Here is an 18,626-nt window from a genome sequence, read left to right as displayed (position 1 = left end):
TTAACTTGATTTTCGAGTTTAAGTTTTTTTGTTGTGAAAGTTGAATTCTTGCGGTATCCAACATTCACCCAAAATCAATGCAAGTCTTATGGATCACCTAAACTATTACTCCCTCCATCCCAAATTAGATGAGCTCGTTGATTTCGGGCACACACTTTAAAGTTCATTGACTGCATAGCTATATTATTTATTTTTAAAATTTTGTTTTTGCAAATAAAAATTTAGATCTGAAATTTTCGTTAACAAAAGAAAAATCAAAAAATTAAATTTTAGGACTAAACGGTCAATGCACCTAAAGTTACGTGCTCAAAGTTCATCAAATGTAAAAATTTCTAAGAAACTACCAAAACAACAAAAATTTCAAAATATAACACGATAACATCCTAATATAGACAAAGAGGGACTTGTATCTATGACTCATTTATATAATAATTTTAAACTAAAAAATAGCCTCCGGAAACATGCTGAGTAGCCCAAAAAAGGAGTTGCATTTTCCATAAATCTAGGTTCTTATATTTTTATATAATTCCATTTATTTATACTTGTGCCATTGTTGATAGAAATTGCAAGGCTCATTTGACTTCATAGCTTTAAATAAACAACAAGGAAAAACAATATTTCTCGACATCTTTTTTCCTGCAGCCAATTCCACTTTTTGATCTTTCACTATCGAAATTAATGATTCGAATACATTGTGCTTCTGTTTACAGGTCAACATAAACGAGATTCATCTTACAGGTGTCTGAGTATTAAGCGTCGTCAACATCAAATATCCCCTAACATACATTATTAGAGGTCGGTAACATCCTACAGAGATGAATAAAATATACTTCAGAATGTAGCTGCAGTACAAGCAAGAGACTTTCTTATCAAGCTGCTATGGTTCATGTGCATTCAAAAATGTTGTAGAATATTGATATCAGTTTATATTTATGAACCTATCACCTTCCTCTTGCCAGACTGCTCTTCAGCATCCATCATAAGGCGGCACATCCTCATAGTATAGGGCAATTCATCCTAGCTATTTGGTGTTATGGGTAGGCACACTCAGATAAAATTTCGTATTCTTGAAATCGTCCAGAAGCGGGTTGTAACCATCTTTGGTCCTTGTCTTTGTGGGCATACCAAATTCTTCCATGAATAAAGATGTATCAAGCTACAAAATACCAGATATAAACATAAGAACCACACTTTGGTAACACGAAAAAGTTTGATCATGCTATCAAGTGACCAGTTCTCCTAAAACTTCAAGGTGTTAGAGAAAGACTTTTTATCAAGATCATTATATTTTAACAGCCCCCGTCTCTCAAAATTGAAAACGAGTCCTCTGAGTGACAAGTTTCACTTAAAACCTCAAGGTGCCGGGGGAAAGCTTTTTACCACAATCATTATATTCTAACACTGGTAATTAACTTTTATACTTTCAGTATGATGAACAATAAATATACATAGGCAGTCATTAATCTAAAAAACTTACAAAGTTCCACCTGCAAACCTTCTCTGTTCTAAAAATTGAGATGCATTTTTTCTTTTTCTGTTTATTCCAGATGCCAGTAAAATTCTTATTGTACAAGTATTACATATTCACCAAGGTTTGGGACATAGACATACAGACCACTAAAGATTGTCAGTGGTGAGAGTATCTCTTCGTTTGGACTATATTTTCCTGATGTGCTCTTAGTCTTACATATACTGCAGATATGAATGTGTGTGCATAAAGAAAATTCAGATAGACAATAAAAATGTACCATGATCGTTCGCCTTTTCTTCCCTTGCTTGGTTGACTTGTCCAAGTCCGGCTTCAACCATCCTGAGCAATAGTGGTCCATGCGTTCCAGAAGTACAAAGTCCGTTGGGAAAAATATATCAGCATCTCCCTAGCAATATAAAGTTGTTGAATAATTTTTTTTTATTAATACATGTAGTCTGATATGTGTGATGCATAATTCCATGGTACCATGGTCCATGCAACAATACAAACAGAAGAATGAAGACAGAATAATAACCTTTGCATCTAGATAACTATTGTGGTCTTTGCTACTGCCATCTTTCTGCAGAAAAGAAAAAAAGAGTTGATAAGATGAACTGATCTTGTCAGACAGCTACCTGACTTCATATTGCTGATTAGCAGGACAAGGAAGTTTTTAAGAAGATAAGAGGCAAAAGATTTAGTGAAAATCAACACGAAATCCTTTCCCCCAATGACACATCAAAATATAGATAAATGACCTTGACAACATGAAATAAACCAAATAAATCATACAATATTGGTGCTTATCAGACAAGTAGCAATTGAATTTTGAGAGCGATAGCCTCAAGACAAAGAAGTGGACATATATTTGAAATTTAGTAAAGGGATGAAGATAAAAAAGGAGAATACCAAATTTTGACACTGCCTCCATAAGATTGTTGAAGAAGATAAATTACCTTTATCGAATGCCATAATTTAAAAGATGTTTTTCCCTAGTTAATTATATAAGTAAAATATGTTACAATTTAGGTCAGTTGCTCCATAATGTCTCTTCTACTGCATTTCTAGGTAAGAACAGTAGTTTTCACAACGAGGATATGTCAGATAATGACTAGAACTTTCAATTAGTTCTCACATGAAAAAACTATTATATAGGAGTAATATCTTAGAATGGAAAATTTTAAGTTACTTTCATAACTAAGTTGGTACTGACCAAAATACCTCATTATCGGGCTGCAATGGCCCAAAAAACTGATCTTCGGGAATTAGGCCCAAAATACTGATTTTTACAGGAATTCACCCCGATAGACATGTTGCAGATACGCGACCCCTTTAGGGCCTATTACGCATGTCCTAAATGTGTATTACATCAGGAATAGAGCCCTATTTTTGAAAATCAGTATTATTTTTTTGTCATTTTTTCCCACAATCGTGTTTTTAAGGGCTTCACCCATTAGTAATTATATATAGCTACATATATAACTAAAAGCTTGATATTCAACAACAGCCCGCATAGCCTTTGTCACTAGTTGTGAGAAAACAGAGAATAATAACACATCATCGCAAAAAGATTAGCTGTTGGAAGTTCAAATACGCTGTATGAACTAATAGTGCTACTCTCGTCCTTAAAGGAATGTCTGAGAGTATTTAACACAGAAATAAGGATAAAAGCATTTTTGACGGTGTTCGAATATAAAGATCATCCTCAGCTACCCTGTATCTGTATAAGATCTAATCTGCTACACCTGTCGCGTGGGCCGATTTCTAGAATCTAAATTTGTGACAGGATCCTAAAACTAGCCTTCTTAATCTGCATAAAGAATCTACAGTGTACTTCATTCCTTCAAGAGACAATAAAGTATTAACTAATAATAATAATAATAATAATAATAATAATAATAATTAGCCAGGTTACAGAGCCAGGTTGGAAGAAAGGTACATAATCTTTCAAAATCTTTCAAACTATTTACATTATATTAATGAATAGCTAAACTGCAGTTGTGGTTAGTAAGATAATGTTCTAGAATCAGAGAAGAAGAAGAAGAAAAAAAAAAAAAAAAAAAGTAAAATTTGAAAATTTTGAAATGCTTTTAGTGTCTTCCTGAAAGTATCATCTTTTTAAAAGCCGTTGAGAAGAAAAGGCGATTTGTTTGATGAGAAATATTGGAATGTTTTTGCTAAAAGTATTTTATTCATCTTTGTTTTCGTTGGATTTTTTCCTGTCTATCCCGTTAGGTTGATAGTGAAAACAAAGATAACCAAAAAGATTTAAATTTTATGTTTTTCTTAATAAGTCTTGATTCTAGATACAGTTAGCTTACTACCACAACGCTTTTAGATTTTGGGATATATGTCTCAAGGTGAATGGGATGATAATGATCATCAAAATGATTCTGTAAAAAATGCAGAATTGATTGAATATCCAAAGAATTTGGATAAACTAAACAAGTGGGTAATACCCTCAGTAGCTCCTAATAAGATCTATGAAATAGGGTTTCTAGATCTAAAAGCAAGATTTGCTATTAAGACTTTAGAACAAACTATTAGAATATCTGATAGTTCTCAGACGATTAGGTTATTAACTAAAAAGGATTTAGCTCCTTTTAAACAACACAGATTTATCCATATTGGATTAATCCAAGTAGCTTTTAAGCCTCTAACACTGTTAGGAGTAAACTCTAGTATCATGGCATACATAAGAGATGGTAGATGTAGAGACTTTAAACCCTCTCTAGCTACTTTAATAGAAACCAGCCTATGCCACGGACCCGTCTATTTTGACGTATCTCCAAACTTAACCCTATCTTTAACAGATAGTAATTTGTTAGATGCTATGCAACTATCAATTCATACTAGTGGTTATAATTTTAAACCAGGTAGTGAAATAATAGCTATATGCTATAGAGTATACTATAAGGTTCTACAAACTTTGAACCCTAATATCAATAAAAAGATATTAGCCCCTCCAGGAACTACAACTGTGGTTCAAACTAATTTGTTAACTTCAAACATAGCCACTAATAGATTGATTAAGTGGAATGAAATCAATTTCCCTGAGACTTGGAATCTTCCTCAAGAATTAGAACCCAAGCCGATAATAAATCAAGAAATAGATCAAATTGTTGAGACATCAGAAGGAGATGTCGAAGTAAGATTTAGTTCTCAAAGAACATTAAGACTCCCTAGGACCACATCCTCTAGGTACTCCACTCACTCTACTCCTAGTGAGTACTATTCGGTCCCTAACGAATCAGCTAGGGCTTCCACTTCTCAAATAAGAGAAGAAACAGGATCTGTAGAAACAATACGAATAAGTCAAAATAAAATTCCAGAAGGAATTTATAATCAGAGTAGACAGTCGCCTACTCAATCTGAAATGAGCTTCCATTTAAATGATTAATTTAAACCCAGGAAGTGAGTTTAGAAAAATTCTCAATAGAGAATTTCTAGGAGAAGATAATAAACAATTTAGGGATTGGTATTTTAATAAATACAATCCTGAAGAATTAAAAAATTTTAAAAATCAATATTATGATTATATGACAAAAACTAATGATATTATATTTTTTGCCAGATGGTTTATTAATAATTATATTAATAACCTTAAAGGTGAAATATTAGTCTTACAAAAAACTTGGAAGACTAATCAAGGAGAAACCATATCTAGGTTTCCTCCAGAAAAAACAATTTTTTTAAATACTAATACTGAGGCTACAGCCTATTTAAATTTGCAAAAGGTTGAGAATGCTCAAGTGACCCTAAAAGAATTAAATTCGATTATTAGGTCACAAAACTATACTAATACGTATTTGAATTGCATAGGAGATCAGTTAATCTCTGTTGAGCAAGAAGTTTGTAATCTTCAAAAACTCATTAAGACTCAAATTGAGCAACAAAAATTAATCTTAGAAAAGATTAGTAAAAATGAGGAGAAGAAAGAAGAGTCATGTTCTTCGAAAGAAGAAACTCCCATGATTCAACCTCCTGTTTCCATACAAGGATTTAAGATGGAAACAAATCAAGATAATTTTGTTCAAATTCTTGAACAAAAACTCAAAGAAATGAGTCTTAGAACTGAATCTGAAGAGGAACAGTCAGAAGTAGAATCTTCTAATGAAACAGAAGCCTCCGAGAATGACAGCCAAATAGGCGATGCCAATCAATTAATTGAAATGTTTGGAAATCAGAATTTAAATTATGAAAGTATAAATCCTATTTATACTCCAAAACCTCTTGAAAAATATTATTACAAGAGACCTTCCCCGCAGGATCTTCTATTTGAAGAACCTGAATCTTTTCAAAATTCTTATTCAGGAAAAGCTATCTATGAATGGAACATTGATGGCTTGAATGATAAACAGATAGTTGATGTAATACATAGAATTATTATGTATTCTACTGTTTGTAAACAACATGGAAATAGTGATAGCACTATAGCATCCTTCATAGCCACTGGCTTCATAGGCCAGTTAAGAGGATGGTGGGATCATTACTTAAATGATACCCAAAAAGAAGAAATTCTTAATCATAAGAAATTAATAAAAATAGAACCTAACAATGCTAGTAGTAGTATAACTACTACTGGGGAAGAAGATGCGGTTTATACACTGTGTCTAGCTATTCTACAACATTTTGTAGGAACTACAACCCCAATAGGAGAGAAAATTCAAACTCTTTTACAAAACCTTAGATGTCCATCTTTAACTCATTTTAGATGGTATAAAGACACTTTTTTATCAAGGGTTTATCAGTTAAGAAACCCTAATTCAATTCATTGGAAGTCTAAATTTATAGACGGATTACCTCATCTTTTTGCTGAAAAAGTTCGGCAACAACTTAGAAATAAGAACGATGGAATAAATATTAATTATTCCGATTTAACCTACGGACAACTAATTGTTAGTTGTATTAATGAAGGATTAGCTTTATGTAATGACATTAAGCTAAAAAACCAATTAAAAAAGCAGAAGCTTTCAGAAAAACAACAACTTGGTGAATTCTGTGAACAATTCGCTTTCGACTTAGGAAAACCTCCTAGGTTAGATAATAAAAGGAAAATGGTTTCTAAAAAATATAAACCACATAAAAATAAGTATTATTATTATTATTATTATTATTATTATTATTATGTACTTTTAAATATGAGTTATAATAGTACCAGCTGTCCAACCCTCCCTAAGCTCATACTGTATGTAACAGTACACAAAATGGTCCTGAGGTCTACCGTTAAATGTGTGCAGATTAAATAAAAAGGATTCAGGATTTTAGTTGTACCTTGTGATACTACTGATATCAAGGCATTTAAAATTAAGCTACATGGCAGCATATACAAAACTAACAAGGTATTCCAGTCAGAAATTTTCAAATGAATTTCGAAAAAGATGATAACAGTCCATATTCTTATAATGACGTCGTACCTAATTATATATGAATTGCTACTATATGGATGATCAGGCCATCAATGTCCCAAAACCCTTATTGCCTATAAATATCATTTACATGGTGGATGATGAATAGCCTTAGATATGCAAAATCTGAAAAGATAAAAATATTGCAAAGCATGGATCAGAATTGACCTTGGTTGAAACCAATGGAGCTCTGTCACCAAGTATTCTCACATCAGGAAGATAAGTAAAATCAGAAGCAATCAGAGACATCTTTGGCAGTGCACCATGCAGAACTTCAAGAAGCTCCTGAAAGGTTTTAAGGGGAATCAAGTTCCCTACGTATATCATACAGAATAGAGAGAAATCATTTGACCAATGACAACAAAAACAGTTTTAGAAAAGTACAACTATTTAAACAAGTTAATAGACATTTACCAAGCAACCAGTTGGTAGCCAACATCTTTTGGGCTTAGGAAATAGCTTAGCCCATAAATTTTTTGCAGCCAAAATCGCATTGCTACCTTGTGTTTTCTGATCCTTGTCTACATCCAATATCTCCATGCACTTCGTAATTAATGGATCTTGTATTGGCTTAAACAACTCAGAAAGCTCAGACCTGCTAGAGTATCAAAAGGCCAGTAATTAGTACATCTTGTACAGCTAAAATATGAGTATTCTGAAATTACTGTTCTATATTAGATCAGTGTTCTTAGCACTTTCTTAGAAATTAATTGACGAGAACTGCGCTTTTCGCACACGCTTAAAACATGAAAACTAGATTTCAAAGATGACGTAGAACCCTCTTAATGTCTTCTGTTTTACTGCTTTATATTATAAAAACTTCAAGTTCACCCAAATCTGTTGATAAAAAATATGAACCTTCATAACTTGTGACCATCATCCCTGACCGCAAAATAAAAAAATTTGAAGGGAGACCTTACAAGTAAAGAAGAGAAGGAAAACTGCTACACAATACTCATTTACTCTACAAATTTTAAAAAAGTGGAGACTAATACCTATAACTTGGTTATTTCACTCATCTTTGGGTAATAAACTAATGATATTCTCTGTATCTAGCACAACAAAGAAAAACAACTTGTTTCTTTTTCAACTATTTATCAAGGAGTGCAGCATGTAAATGTATACAAGGAAAACAATCGAGAGTGATTTTGATAAAAGAAAAAACAAGGGCAGAAATATTGGACATAGACGATGCTTATGGAATGTCTGAGCACACTAACATAAGAAATGAAAGATTGAACAGAATTCTTGTAATAAAAGGGTGTTCAATGACATATTTGAAAGAAAAGCGAAAAATCTACTATAACCAGATAGAAGAAGGTATGCAATAATAATAATTTCTAGCACCTAGGAATTGTAGACACGCCTAGTCAATGTGCCAGGTATGTCTGAAGTGGGAACCTCTACAGGTTACAAGGGTGTACATAGATAATTATATACATCCTATATTCATAAAACTGAAACTGAAAATATATAACTTTGCAGATAGTATACCACAAAGTAACTTTATGTACAAAAATGTGACATATGTATATTAAAATTACATCTGAGTACAAGTGTGTGACTTTGTTTTAATAAATCAAAATGGATATTATATGCGATACAAGCTTGTATACAGGCAGGTAGGCAAATCTTAAGGGGTCGAGAGACCTGGTAGAGATTAATCTGTCACCAGCACAATGTTTTATAACAACAGACTCTTCACGACAGCAATGAGGTTAAGGTAAAAGTAAATTCTAACCTATTGTATTCGACTAAACTCAGACATCAAACAGATTAAAGGTCAAATTCTGGAATATCAATACATGTTGTCTCCAGTATACATTTGTGTGGACAACATTCAATAAGATGTCCGCAGGCCTGCACAACAGTTTTACTAGATGTAATCTGATGACGACATTCTTTTGAGCTTGGTACAGATACGCCATTAGAGAATAGGACATCACTAGTCTTACAAATTCACTTTATAAATGCAAGTGTACAGACATACAGTATCGTAATTGGCGCTATCAGAGTGATGAATTTATCAGATATGATCAACGTAGTAACTTTTCATTTAATGTAAAGAACTGTAGGATGTTAAATGCAAGTAGTAGGAATCCATAAGCAGCCATATAAAATGAATCAATCAAGCATATATAGCAGCAATCATTTAATTTATAACTTCACCTATCATGTTGCTTCTGAACCCAAACTTCCATCCAAGGCGAAACTTGATTTTCCGTATAGATGAGATCATGTGGAAGATTATCAAGTACCTACTGAATTGCAAATTACATTATCTAACATATACCAGAGATAATGCAGGCAAACACGATGCTGCAAAAATATTGCAACCCACCTAAATGTGACCAATGTCATCCTACGTGTTTTGATATTATATATAAATGCAAACATGCTCAAAAGAATAACTTTGCTTAAAAACAACTATCCTTTATTCACCAGTCAATCAAATTATATAAATTAAAAAGTTGTACAAAATACCAGAATGCCATGTACCCGACTCTTCTGGTCAATTTTTACCAAAAACATGACAGCATAAACAATTTAGTATAGTAACTTGATAGAGAGCATTTACAGTTTGGGTGGCAAGATATAATCTTGTAATGACTCCAGCAGGAAATTGGAAAAACAAATTGTTAACCTATTTCATACCGAGGAGAGTTTTAAGGCCAAATCACCTTTGCATGCACATCGACAATTTCCAAACATTCGTACAAACTACAGCCACAACAGGATTTCAAAAAATATGAACAGCCTTATTTTAACAAGTTGAAACCATATTTATCAAACTAAAAAGCAGATGCACCAATTTCCATTATTTATACTGAAGAAAAAAAAAATTATTTTATGTTGTCTATAGCAGTATTAAAGCAGCATATAAGTACTAAAGGCTAAAGCAATCACGAAAATTCAAACTTATTAAAAAAAGTAGCTACCAATTTAATAACTGCAAAAGTAATCAAGTAATCAACTAAGTGATCTATAAAGTGATGACCTAACACATACAGATAAAACCCACCTCAAGCATTATGACCCAGCAAGGTAGTTCTTCAGTACCTGTTATGCAAGAAATAAATTTAATCTAAGATTTTCTGTGTAGTACAATTTAACTCAACATGCTAATATAAGACACAAATCCGACATGTTTAAAAAAAGACAGAAATGTGAACTCTGTAGTTGACGAAATCTTGGTCCACACAGTCAAAGGATGATTACTTTTTATAGATTATTAGAGCTATAAACAGATAAAGACACTATACCCCATCCACTACGATCAGTAGCATCACGACACTCCACATTAAACTTTGCCAAGTGACTGCCAACTTCTGCAACAGTTTCCAGTTGTTTCTTGGCCAACGCGTGACTAATTTCCACTGAACTGCATTAAATTTATCTTGAAAAGGGTGTTAAGAAAATTTCAACTTCAGTTTTCCTTTTGCACATTTTAATAATATTAAACATCATTACAGGAGGATAATATTATACTCCCTCCGTCCCATTTTAACTGCTTTTGACTTTTTTACACGTATTTTAAGATGTTAAAAAAATTACATCTAAACATGATTATTTTTTATAAAATTTATATCAAATAAAAGAGACTCTAAACTTTTATTTGATATAAGAATTGAAATTTTTTATTGACTGTAGATATTGTTTTTTTACACCTCAATATACGTGTTAAAAAGTCAAACATCAGTTAAAATGGGACAGTGGGAGTATTAATCTAAATAGAAAGCTCTATTATGAACAATTGTTAGGGGTAATAACTAGATACAACTGCAGTGTTCAACTAGTTTAGAGCATCTCCAACGGGGTTGGCTATAATCGTTGGCTAAATTGGACCTGTAAGACATTATGTAAAATTTGCTTAACCTGTAAGACATTGTGCTTCGATGGTATTGGCTATGTTGGTTGGCTATAATTTAAAAATAATATGTTATTAATATTTAGATTGTTACAAATAGAATATATCAGTTTAATATGGTAATAAATAATTTGTAATCAGCGAGAAGGAGGAAAATAAACTGCGGGAGATGACGTGGAATTCACTACAGATCTGTAGTGGTTCGACAAATATAGTCATCCATAGGAAGATGGCTATATTTATAGACAAGGGCTTGCTATGGTTGGAGTGCTGTTTTTTGTGTGCATTGGCTATAATTTTGGTAAGCCAACTAGACTATTAGCCAGGGGCTTCTAATGGTTGGTGATGCTCTTAGTCAGTAGTGGAGATCACAACGATATTTATTGTGTGATACAAGTCAAGTTACAATTCCTTCATATACGAGTTTCTAGGAAGAATGGGTGTGGGTGCGCCGCTGTAGGGTGCGGGGATACGAGAACTCAGCAAATTCAAAAAATTGGGGATACGGCAAAAATAAAAATATATTTTATAAATATATTAATTTAGTAAAAATAAAAACTAGCATTCAAATTAAGGGTGATGGTCCCCAGCTATCATATACTGGGGAGACCCTAAACAACAATCAGGTTTCTAGCCATTGGATATGGCGAGGAACGACTAGGATTAGAAGTTGATGTTGGCTCGTCCGGCTTAAAAACCGCTGGACGAGAAGAATTTTTCTCGATGTCCAGCCCTTTCTAAGCGTTGCAAGGACAGACAACACTTTTGATCACCCATAACACCCCTAGGTCATATGAACATTTCATTTCCAACAAAAAAGAGCAAAAGAAAGCGCTTGAAATTGACTTTGGGAAGTGAGATCTTTGGAGCAAAGGAGACTCAAATTTGTGGTAATATTTTACTACATACTAGTTGATTTGTTGTGTTATTATTATGGCATATTCTTTATTTGAAGATTTTGTACCAAGAAAAAAAATTAAAGTAGTTCATAATAATGATTTTGTACATGTAGATGATGTTAAAAAAGTTAATAGTGTTGTAGATAGGGTGTTTATTGATATTAATGATGATGATAAAAAAAAGTTAGCATTGATGAAGATGATGTTGATGATCAAAATGTTGTTAGTAGTGATGACGAGGTTGATGAGAACGTAGATATAGATGATAATATATTTGATAATAAAAATGAGAATATTGATGTCCCGTATTTAAATCAGATATTTGAGAATTTAGATGTGACGGATAGATTTATAAGGGCATATGACCTTAAGACTAGATTTGCCATTAAAATACAACAAAGACAAAAACGGGCGAAAGTGGATGGAATATATGCTCGGATGTTTGTTTGTAGACTCAAGGGTGAAAAAAAGATAAAACTGTTATGGATGAAGGATTATGTGTAGGGAGTAGTAAGGGTACACGACGTCGGGATAAACTTCCTAGAAGTGGTTGTAAGGTTAGGACTACACTTATATTACAACACAATCATGAAGTCGTGTCGCCTAGAAAATTGTGTCGGCTAGAAACATGTCTTTCACATTGAATTAAACTCAATTTACTATGCGACACGACTTCACAATTGTTGTAATTCAAGTGTAGTCAACTCCCAATAATCTTTTGTCTTTTTGTTGACAACATACATCCTAACCTTACAACCACTTCTATGAAGTTTATCCCGACGCCGTGTACCCTTACTACTTCCTACACATGCTTCTATGAAGTGTATCCCGACGCCGTGTACCCTTACTACTTCCTACACATGATTCTTCATCCGCAACACTTTTATCTTTATTTTCACCTGCTAGTCTACAAAAAAACATCTGAGCATATATTTCATCCAATTTTGCACGTTTTTGTGTTTGTTGTATTTGAATGACATACTCATTCTTAAGGGCATATGTCCTAATAAATCCATCCGCCACATCTAAATTCCCAAATCTTTGATTTAAATACAGGACATCAATACTTTTATTTTTATCATCTACTTTAACATCTATATCTATGTTCTCATCAACCTCGTCATTACCACTAACAATATATTGATCAACATCTCCATCAACACTAACATTTTTTTATCATCAACATCATCTTTAATATCAATAAAACCCTATCTACAACACTATTAACTTTATCAACATCATCTGCATATACAAAATCATTATTATGAACTATTTAAATTTTTTTCTTGGAACAGAATCTTCAAATAAATAATCCGCCATAATAATAACACTAGAAATTAACTAGTTCAGAGCAAAATATTACCACAAATTTGAGTCTCCTTTGCTCCAAAGATCTCACTTCACAGAGCCAACTTCAAGCTCTCTCTTTTGCTCTTTCTTGATAGAAATGAAGTGTCCAAATGACCTAGGGGTGTTATGAGCGATCAAAAGTGTTGTTTGTCCTTACAGCACTTAAAAAGCGCCTTTAAGTGTTGGACGCTGAGAAAAATTCTTCCCGTCCAGCGGTTTTTAAGCACTTGACACAGTACGTACAACGCTTAAAATGCGTTGGACGAGACAACATCAAATTCTAATCTGGGTTGTTCCTCGCCAGATCCAATGGCTAGAAACCTGACTATTGTTTAAGGCTCCCGAGCATATGATTACTTGCATATAATTGTTGGGTACCAGCACCCTCAAATTAAAACAAATAGTCAAGTACATCAAGTTACACCACCTAATATATATCAACCACAAACTAATCAAAGGAGCATAATCAAAAAATACTATAATTTAAAATAAAATAGGGAGTGGCTGGAGTGCACATATACGATAGCACTACAACAGGCCCCCGAGGATTAATTAAGCAGTCAACACGATAACACTTAACCCATCAAACTACACACATCAACAACTCGGAAACACGTATATATACACACTGCCACACGTATATACACACAATACATGAGAGAATGATAAGCTATGATGAATGAAAAAGGAGGCTGCTGCGGAAGACGGGGGATGAAGGCGATGCAATTGCAATTAGGTATTTGCATTGAAATTGGGGGTTTCAATTTCATTTTAAAATCCTGTGAAATTATGTTTCTTGCCCCTCCCGCAATGCAATCGCCACACCCCCACGTATCGATACATTGTATCACGTTGATATACCACCTACCGCACCACGTACACACTGCGGCATTGCCCGCGCACCGATGCGTATCCCATACGCGATACTCCATCCATGTGGAGTATCATTGCTTTCACGACGTGGATACGCCACGTGCCACACCACGTAAACACCGTGGCGCACCCCCACACCAGTGCGTATCCCATACGCGATACTCCACCCATGTGGATTATCACTGCTTACATGACAAGTTTGCTTCTCTTCTACTACATCTTCTACTACAACTAGCGAATCCAGCTCAAAACACAACAAAGAAGGGAAATAAATAATAAACTTGTAGTATACAGCTCCATCCTATGAGTTTATATATTAACGCTTCAACTATTCTACCAAATACATCTTATAATCATCTGAAGTATTTAGAAATAAAATACTAGAGATGTTCATTTGGTCTTAGGAGTGCCGACGGGAGCATGCATCAAAATAAAAGATAATCTTCTCAAGATAAGTGACCACATCAGAACATAATATGTTTTAGAGGAAATAATAATGATATGGAATTATCTACATCACAATTTACAAGTTTCCTAGGTCAAAATAGTGAAAAATGGAAATTGTAAAGAGGACTAACATTTCCATGTCTTCACCTTTATCTAGGTCCATCATTGATAATATTTCATGTGTAGTATACAATTAATAGAAGAAAATTACACTCGCATGCAAAATTTTAAATCTAAAATCACAGGGACAACAGTAGACTTGTTATCACAGTTAAAATAGTAGCAATATTGCACATACGTGTAAGTCATATTATTGTAAACTCTTGTAGGTGCATTCAACATCATGTAATCCATTATGCCCTTTGCACAAGTTCCTGATCCACCCCCGATTTCATATATCTGAATGAAAATAACCAAAAGAATTATGTCTGGCCTAAATATGTGTCAACTGCAAGTATTACTCTTTTTTATCAATGCTTGTTCCGTTGACTAGAGAAACATGCTAATTGCCACAGAATTATATACTTCTACACAAAAGACCCTATGCAAAAATAACTCAAATCAAAAGGTTTTGATAAGATGGAGAAAATTTAGATTTAGAATATTACAATGCTAGTAGACCAGAACAGATTAATTTTAAGAGAATGCATAAAGAAACAGAAAAGAATGTATAAAGAAATGGAGAAGAATATATAAAGAAACAAAGGTGAGAATCAAAGAGTCAAATGTGGAGCAGCTTACTTTCAGTGGAACTGAGAGGTTAGCAGTACGTAATATAGCCTCAGCAATCCCATGAGCATACCAGGGCTACACAAAGAGAAGAGGATACATTATATCAATAACAAATGAACATAATTTTTGACACCTTTACAACGGACACGGACATTAAAGAAAAAAACACCAGTCAAGTAACATGTTTGATACCTAGAGAATACAGAATAAGTCCTAACCACACCTGATATTGTGGTTCAAGTGCAACTCATTTGCTAGTTAAAAGTGATATTTTTACTTTAAATTGGACGTATTTGTTTGGCTAATTTCAATTAAGTCGATTTAAATGGTAAATCTCGACAAAAAAATAATATTATTTGAACATATAATAAAAGTATAAAGTACAAAAATGTAAAACAAATGTGCGAGTTTATATTAGAATCTCATGTGTTTGATAAATCTTGATATCAAAATATTATTATTTAAAAATATAAAATTTAATATTCGGAAAATAAGATAAATTTTTTCTGGTAAAAAACTTTTTCTCCAACACCTTAAGTCGGTTTTAGATGGACTGGTCACTTAACATGATATCAGAGCTTACATTCATGATAGAAAACAAATTAGAATAAGACATGGAAAACAAGAACAATGAGAAGAAACATAACTGGAAGTTAAAAGCAAAAAACAAATAGCTAGGAGCCACTTTTCTCCAGGGCTTTAATGGGTTGCCAAACAGACTCATTTGCCATTGAAGGTATCTGGAACTCACTTAAATGGTTGCCAATAGACAGATTCTAATATTTAAGTTTTACAAGCTGGAGTACTAACAAGGTAACATCTGTACTACCTTAAATAGTTCAACTGGAGTAAACCATGACACGTCATGCTGCTTGTAGATATTATCCAAGTGCTTCATATAAGCTTTTCTGCCTGAAAATCTCATAAAATTCACTTGTAAAGGACTACAGATTAAACTTATACATGTTCTAATATAGTGTAAACATAACACTGTACCATCTGCCCCTTTTAAGAGGATAAACAGTCAAAAAAACTGTTTCAATATTTTAGTTTTACAGTTGACAATTAAAAGATTGTTCTGGTGCCAAACAAGTTAATACAAGAAAGTTGGATGTTTATGTTATTAGTCTTAGCAAATACATGGCAGCATACATGGTTGTGTAACATGTATTGGTTCAAAAGGACAAGAGTTCACAACCCTCTGCACTTCATATTTGGCTCAGTTTCTAACTCCTCGCCTTTGAACCCTTGTTTATGCAAAATTCCTCATTCCCCGTCTTTGAACCCTTATTTCTGCTTTTTTTTTGTAATCATTTTTCTTTCTACTAGTAGCATCTGTGCTATGGAAATAACTTCAGGATATAGAAATATAATTGCCTCTGTTATTAATTATTCCGGACCCCTATCCCCTTTCTCTACTTCAGTGTCCGTCACTGGTGTGACGTTGTCGAGATAATTTAGACTACATTTACTCATCAAAACTTACACCTTTTGTACAATTGATCTACCTTTGAACAGAGGATACATCCATATACTGACAACATTTCTCAACTCCAGAAACACATTTACAAACGAAATGAATAACACTACGTTGTTGTTTGGAATAAAACACTTTATTCACTGTGGATTATACATGTAGTGTTTGAGCCGCCCAGACAAGCTATTTCAACATCATAATAAAAATGGAATACTAAATGATTGTATAAACATACTACTCTAAATGCAGGTATGGTCGTGTAGCCAATAAAAAACTCCAAGCCCACTAACATAAGTACCCATATTTTATTCATAAATGAAAATCCAAATTGATATTCGTGTAACCAAGTAAACTACACATACAATACAAACTTCCCTTCCAATGAACAGTATTGACTGTATTGTAGCTAATAATAAACCTTAGAAAATCTGAAATTGCATAGAAAGGACGCAAATTTGGATACCTTGGAGATTATGAAATTTAATGGCTTGATCCAGCACTCCAACAGAGCTTGATTGCTTAGAAAAGTAACCATGATCCGGATTATACAAAGCCGAGTGAATAAAATCCCTAACCTAAAAAAGGTCCAACATTGTGAATCCAATCACATAAGTTGGACATAAAATGTATATGAATTATCAAATTGAAGCTAAGCATAATATAAAGATAGGGGCGGAAGAGGGGGGAGGGGGAGAGAGGGAGAGAGAGAGAGAGAGAGAGAATACAAGAATGGGGGGAGAGATATATATATATATATATATATATATATATATATATATATATATATATATATATAGAGAGAGAGAGAGAGAGAGTACAAGAATGGGAGAGTCTCCAACAAGGTGGGATGAGTAGAATGCAGGAGCTAATTGAGTAAAGGGACCGCAACAAAACACTAGAACAAATATGAATTCAATTGTTAGAGAAAAATAGTTACTCTGTGTGTCTGCGTGTGTTTAGAGAGAGAAAGGTACCTTTAGAGAGAGTTTTGGAAGAGACAAGATGACGATAGAAAGCCATCTTCAGTTGAGCTTTCTCTGGTTAGGTTGTTTGGGGTTTTAGACTTTAGAACCAAGGGGGTTTTAGTTTTACACTTTACTCAAGTGGCCGCCTCCGTTCCTCACACATTTTTGTGTATATTATTAGTTTATTACTATTTTTCTTAATAATTTTATATTATTAATTTATTATAATAAATCACAATTATTTAGTTAATTAAGAAATAATTGCTTTTTATAATAAATCACAATTATTTTGTTGATTACAAGAGGGAAAAAATTATAGAAGAGTCAAAGTTATGCAACTAAACTTGAATTGTTGGGAAAAAAAAAAAAGGAGATCTCATCCAAATCATGTATTTCAATTACTTATTTACAATAAATATATTATACTCGCTCTGTGCTAGCAACTTACAAAAAAAATTCTCAAATCACTTGAGCATCACTTGTTCGATATATATATATATATATAGAGTCATGCTCCGGTGAGAACCAATCTTATAGTGAGATATGAGATCTAATCTCAGCCACTCATTTAAATACATTATATTCATCTCTCACCATTCATTTAATATTTTAATATTTCACCATCTTCTAATTCAACTACCCATCACCTTCAACCACCGCTGACCACCACCACCAGCTCCGGCGACCACCAGAAAATCACCGCCGGCAAACATAAAATCACCATCGGAAACATAAAATCACCACCAGAAAATAAGAAATCACCGCCAGAAAATCAAAAATCAACGCCAGAAAATTAAAATCACCACACCAACACCAGCTACAAACCACCACCGCCACCCCCGAATCCGAAAAATCACCAAATACAAAACAAAATCACCTTCGGAAAAAATAAAAAACACAACAGAAAATCATCATTTCCAATTCATCAGCTTCCTCACTGTCTCTCTCAATCTCCTCTCTCTCTCTCTCTACATCACACGCTCTCTCTCATTCACTACATCCAATCTCTATTTCTGCCCCATATCCATCATTAACTCCGACCATAACAAAAATTACTATATTACCACAAACAAACACCATCAACAAAATGAAATCACCACCGTAAAAACAAAAATCACTGAACCTCCACCAATACC

The 18,626-nt window shown here is 33.4% G+C and overlaps 1 protein-coding gene across 2 annotated transcripts; it reads right to left on the bottom strand.

The window, feature by feature from the left end:
* Positions 1 to 667: 667 nt before the first annotated feature.
* LOC108205317 (protein arginine methyltransferase NDUFAF7 homolog, mitochondrial) lies at positions 668 to 17,629 on the bottom strand. Of its 2 annotated transcripts, none has more exons than XM_064080716.1 (14): positions 17,500 to 17,629; positions 17,344 to 17,420; positions 16,989 to 17,100; positions 15,878 to 15,960; positions 15,058 to 15,123; positions 14,615 to 14,715; positions 10,143 to 10,261; positions 9,902 to 9,939; positions 9,049 to 9,137; positions 7,294 to 7,477; positions 7,048 to 7,164; positions 2,007 to 2,051; positions 1,749 to 1,877; positions 668 to 1,156 (listed from the first exon to the last, which is right to left on the bottom strand). In XM_064080716.1, exons 1-14 carry the CDS (start codon positions 17,543 to 17,545, stop codon positions 1,022 to 1,024), a joined length of 1,341 nt encoding a protein of 446 aa, XP_063936786.1. In that variant the 5' UTR covers positions 17,546 to 17,629; the 3' UTR covers positions 668 to 1,021. The 2 variants fall into 2 exon arrangements, with proteins under 2 accessions (XP_063936786.1, XP_017230725.1); XM_017375236.2 differs by having other exon boundaries at positions 7,294 to 7,474.
* Between the last annotated feature and the right edge of the window lie 997 nt (positions 17,630 to 18,626).

The sequence above is a fragment of the Daucus carota genome, chromosome 1, assembly GCF_001625215.2.
Source record: "Daucus carota subsp. sativus chromosome 1, DH1 v3.0, whole genome shotgun sequence".
NCBI lineage: Eukaryota > Viridiplantae > Streptophyta > Magnoliopsida > Apiales > Apiaceae > Daucus > Daucus carota.
The sequence above is the reverse complement of the archived record's forward strand: the minus strand, read 5'-3'. Positions and strand labels throughout refer to the sequence as shown.

Coding starts and splice junctions, on each gene's coding strand:
- LOC108205317 (XM_064080716.1), bottom strand. CDS start 17,545: ATGGCTTTCTATCGTCATCTTGTCTCTTCCAAAACTCTCTCTAAAG. Junction 17,101..17,343: donor TTGGAGACTCTCCCATTCTT/GTACTCTCTCTC, acceptor GACCTTTTTTAG/GTTAGGGATTTTATTCACTC. Junction 1,878..2,006: donor ATAGTTATCTAGATGCAAAG/GTTATTATTCTG, acceptor TTATATTGCTAG/GGAGATGCTGATATATTTTT.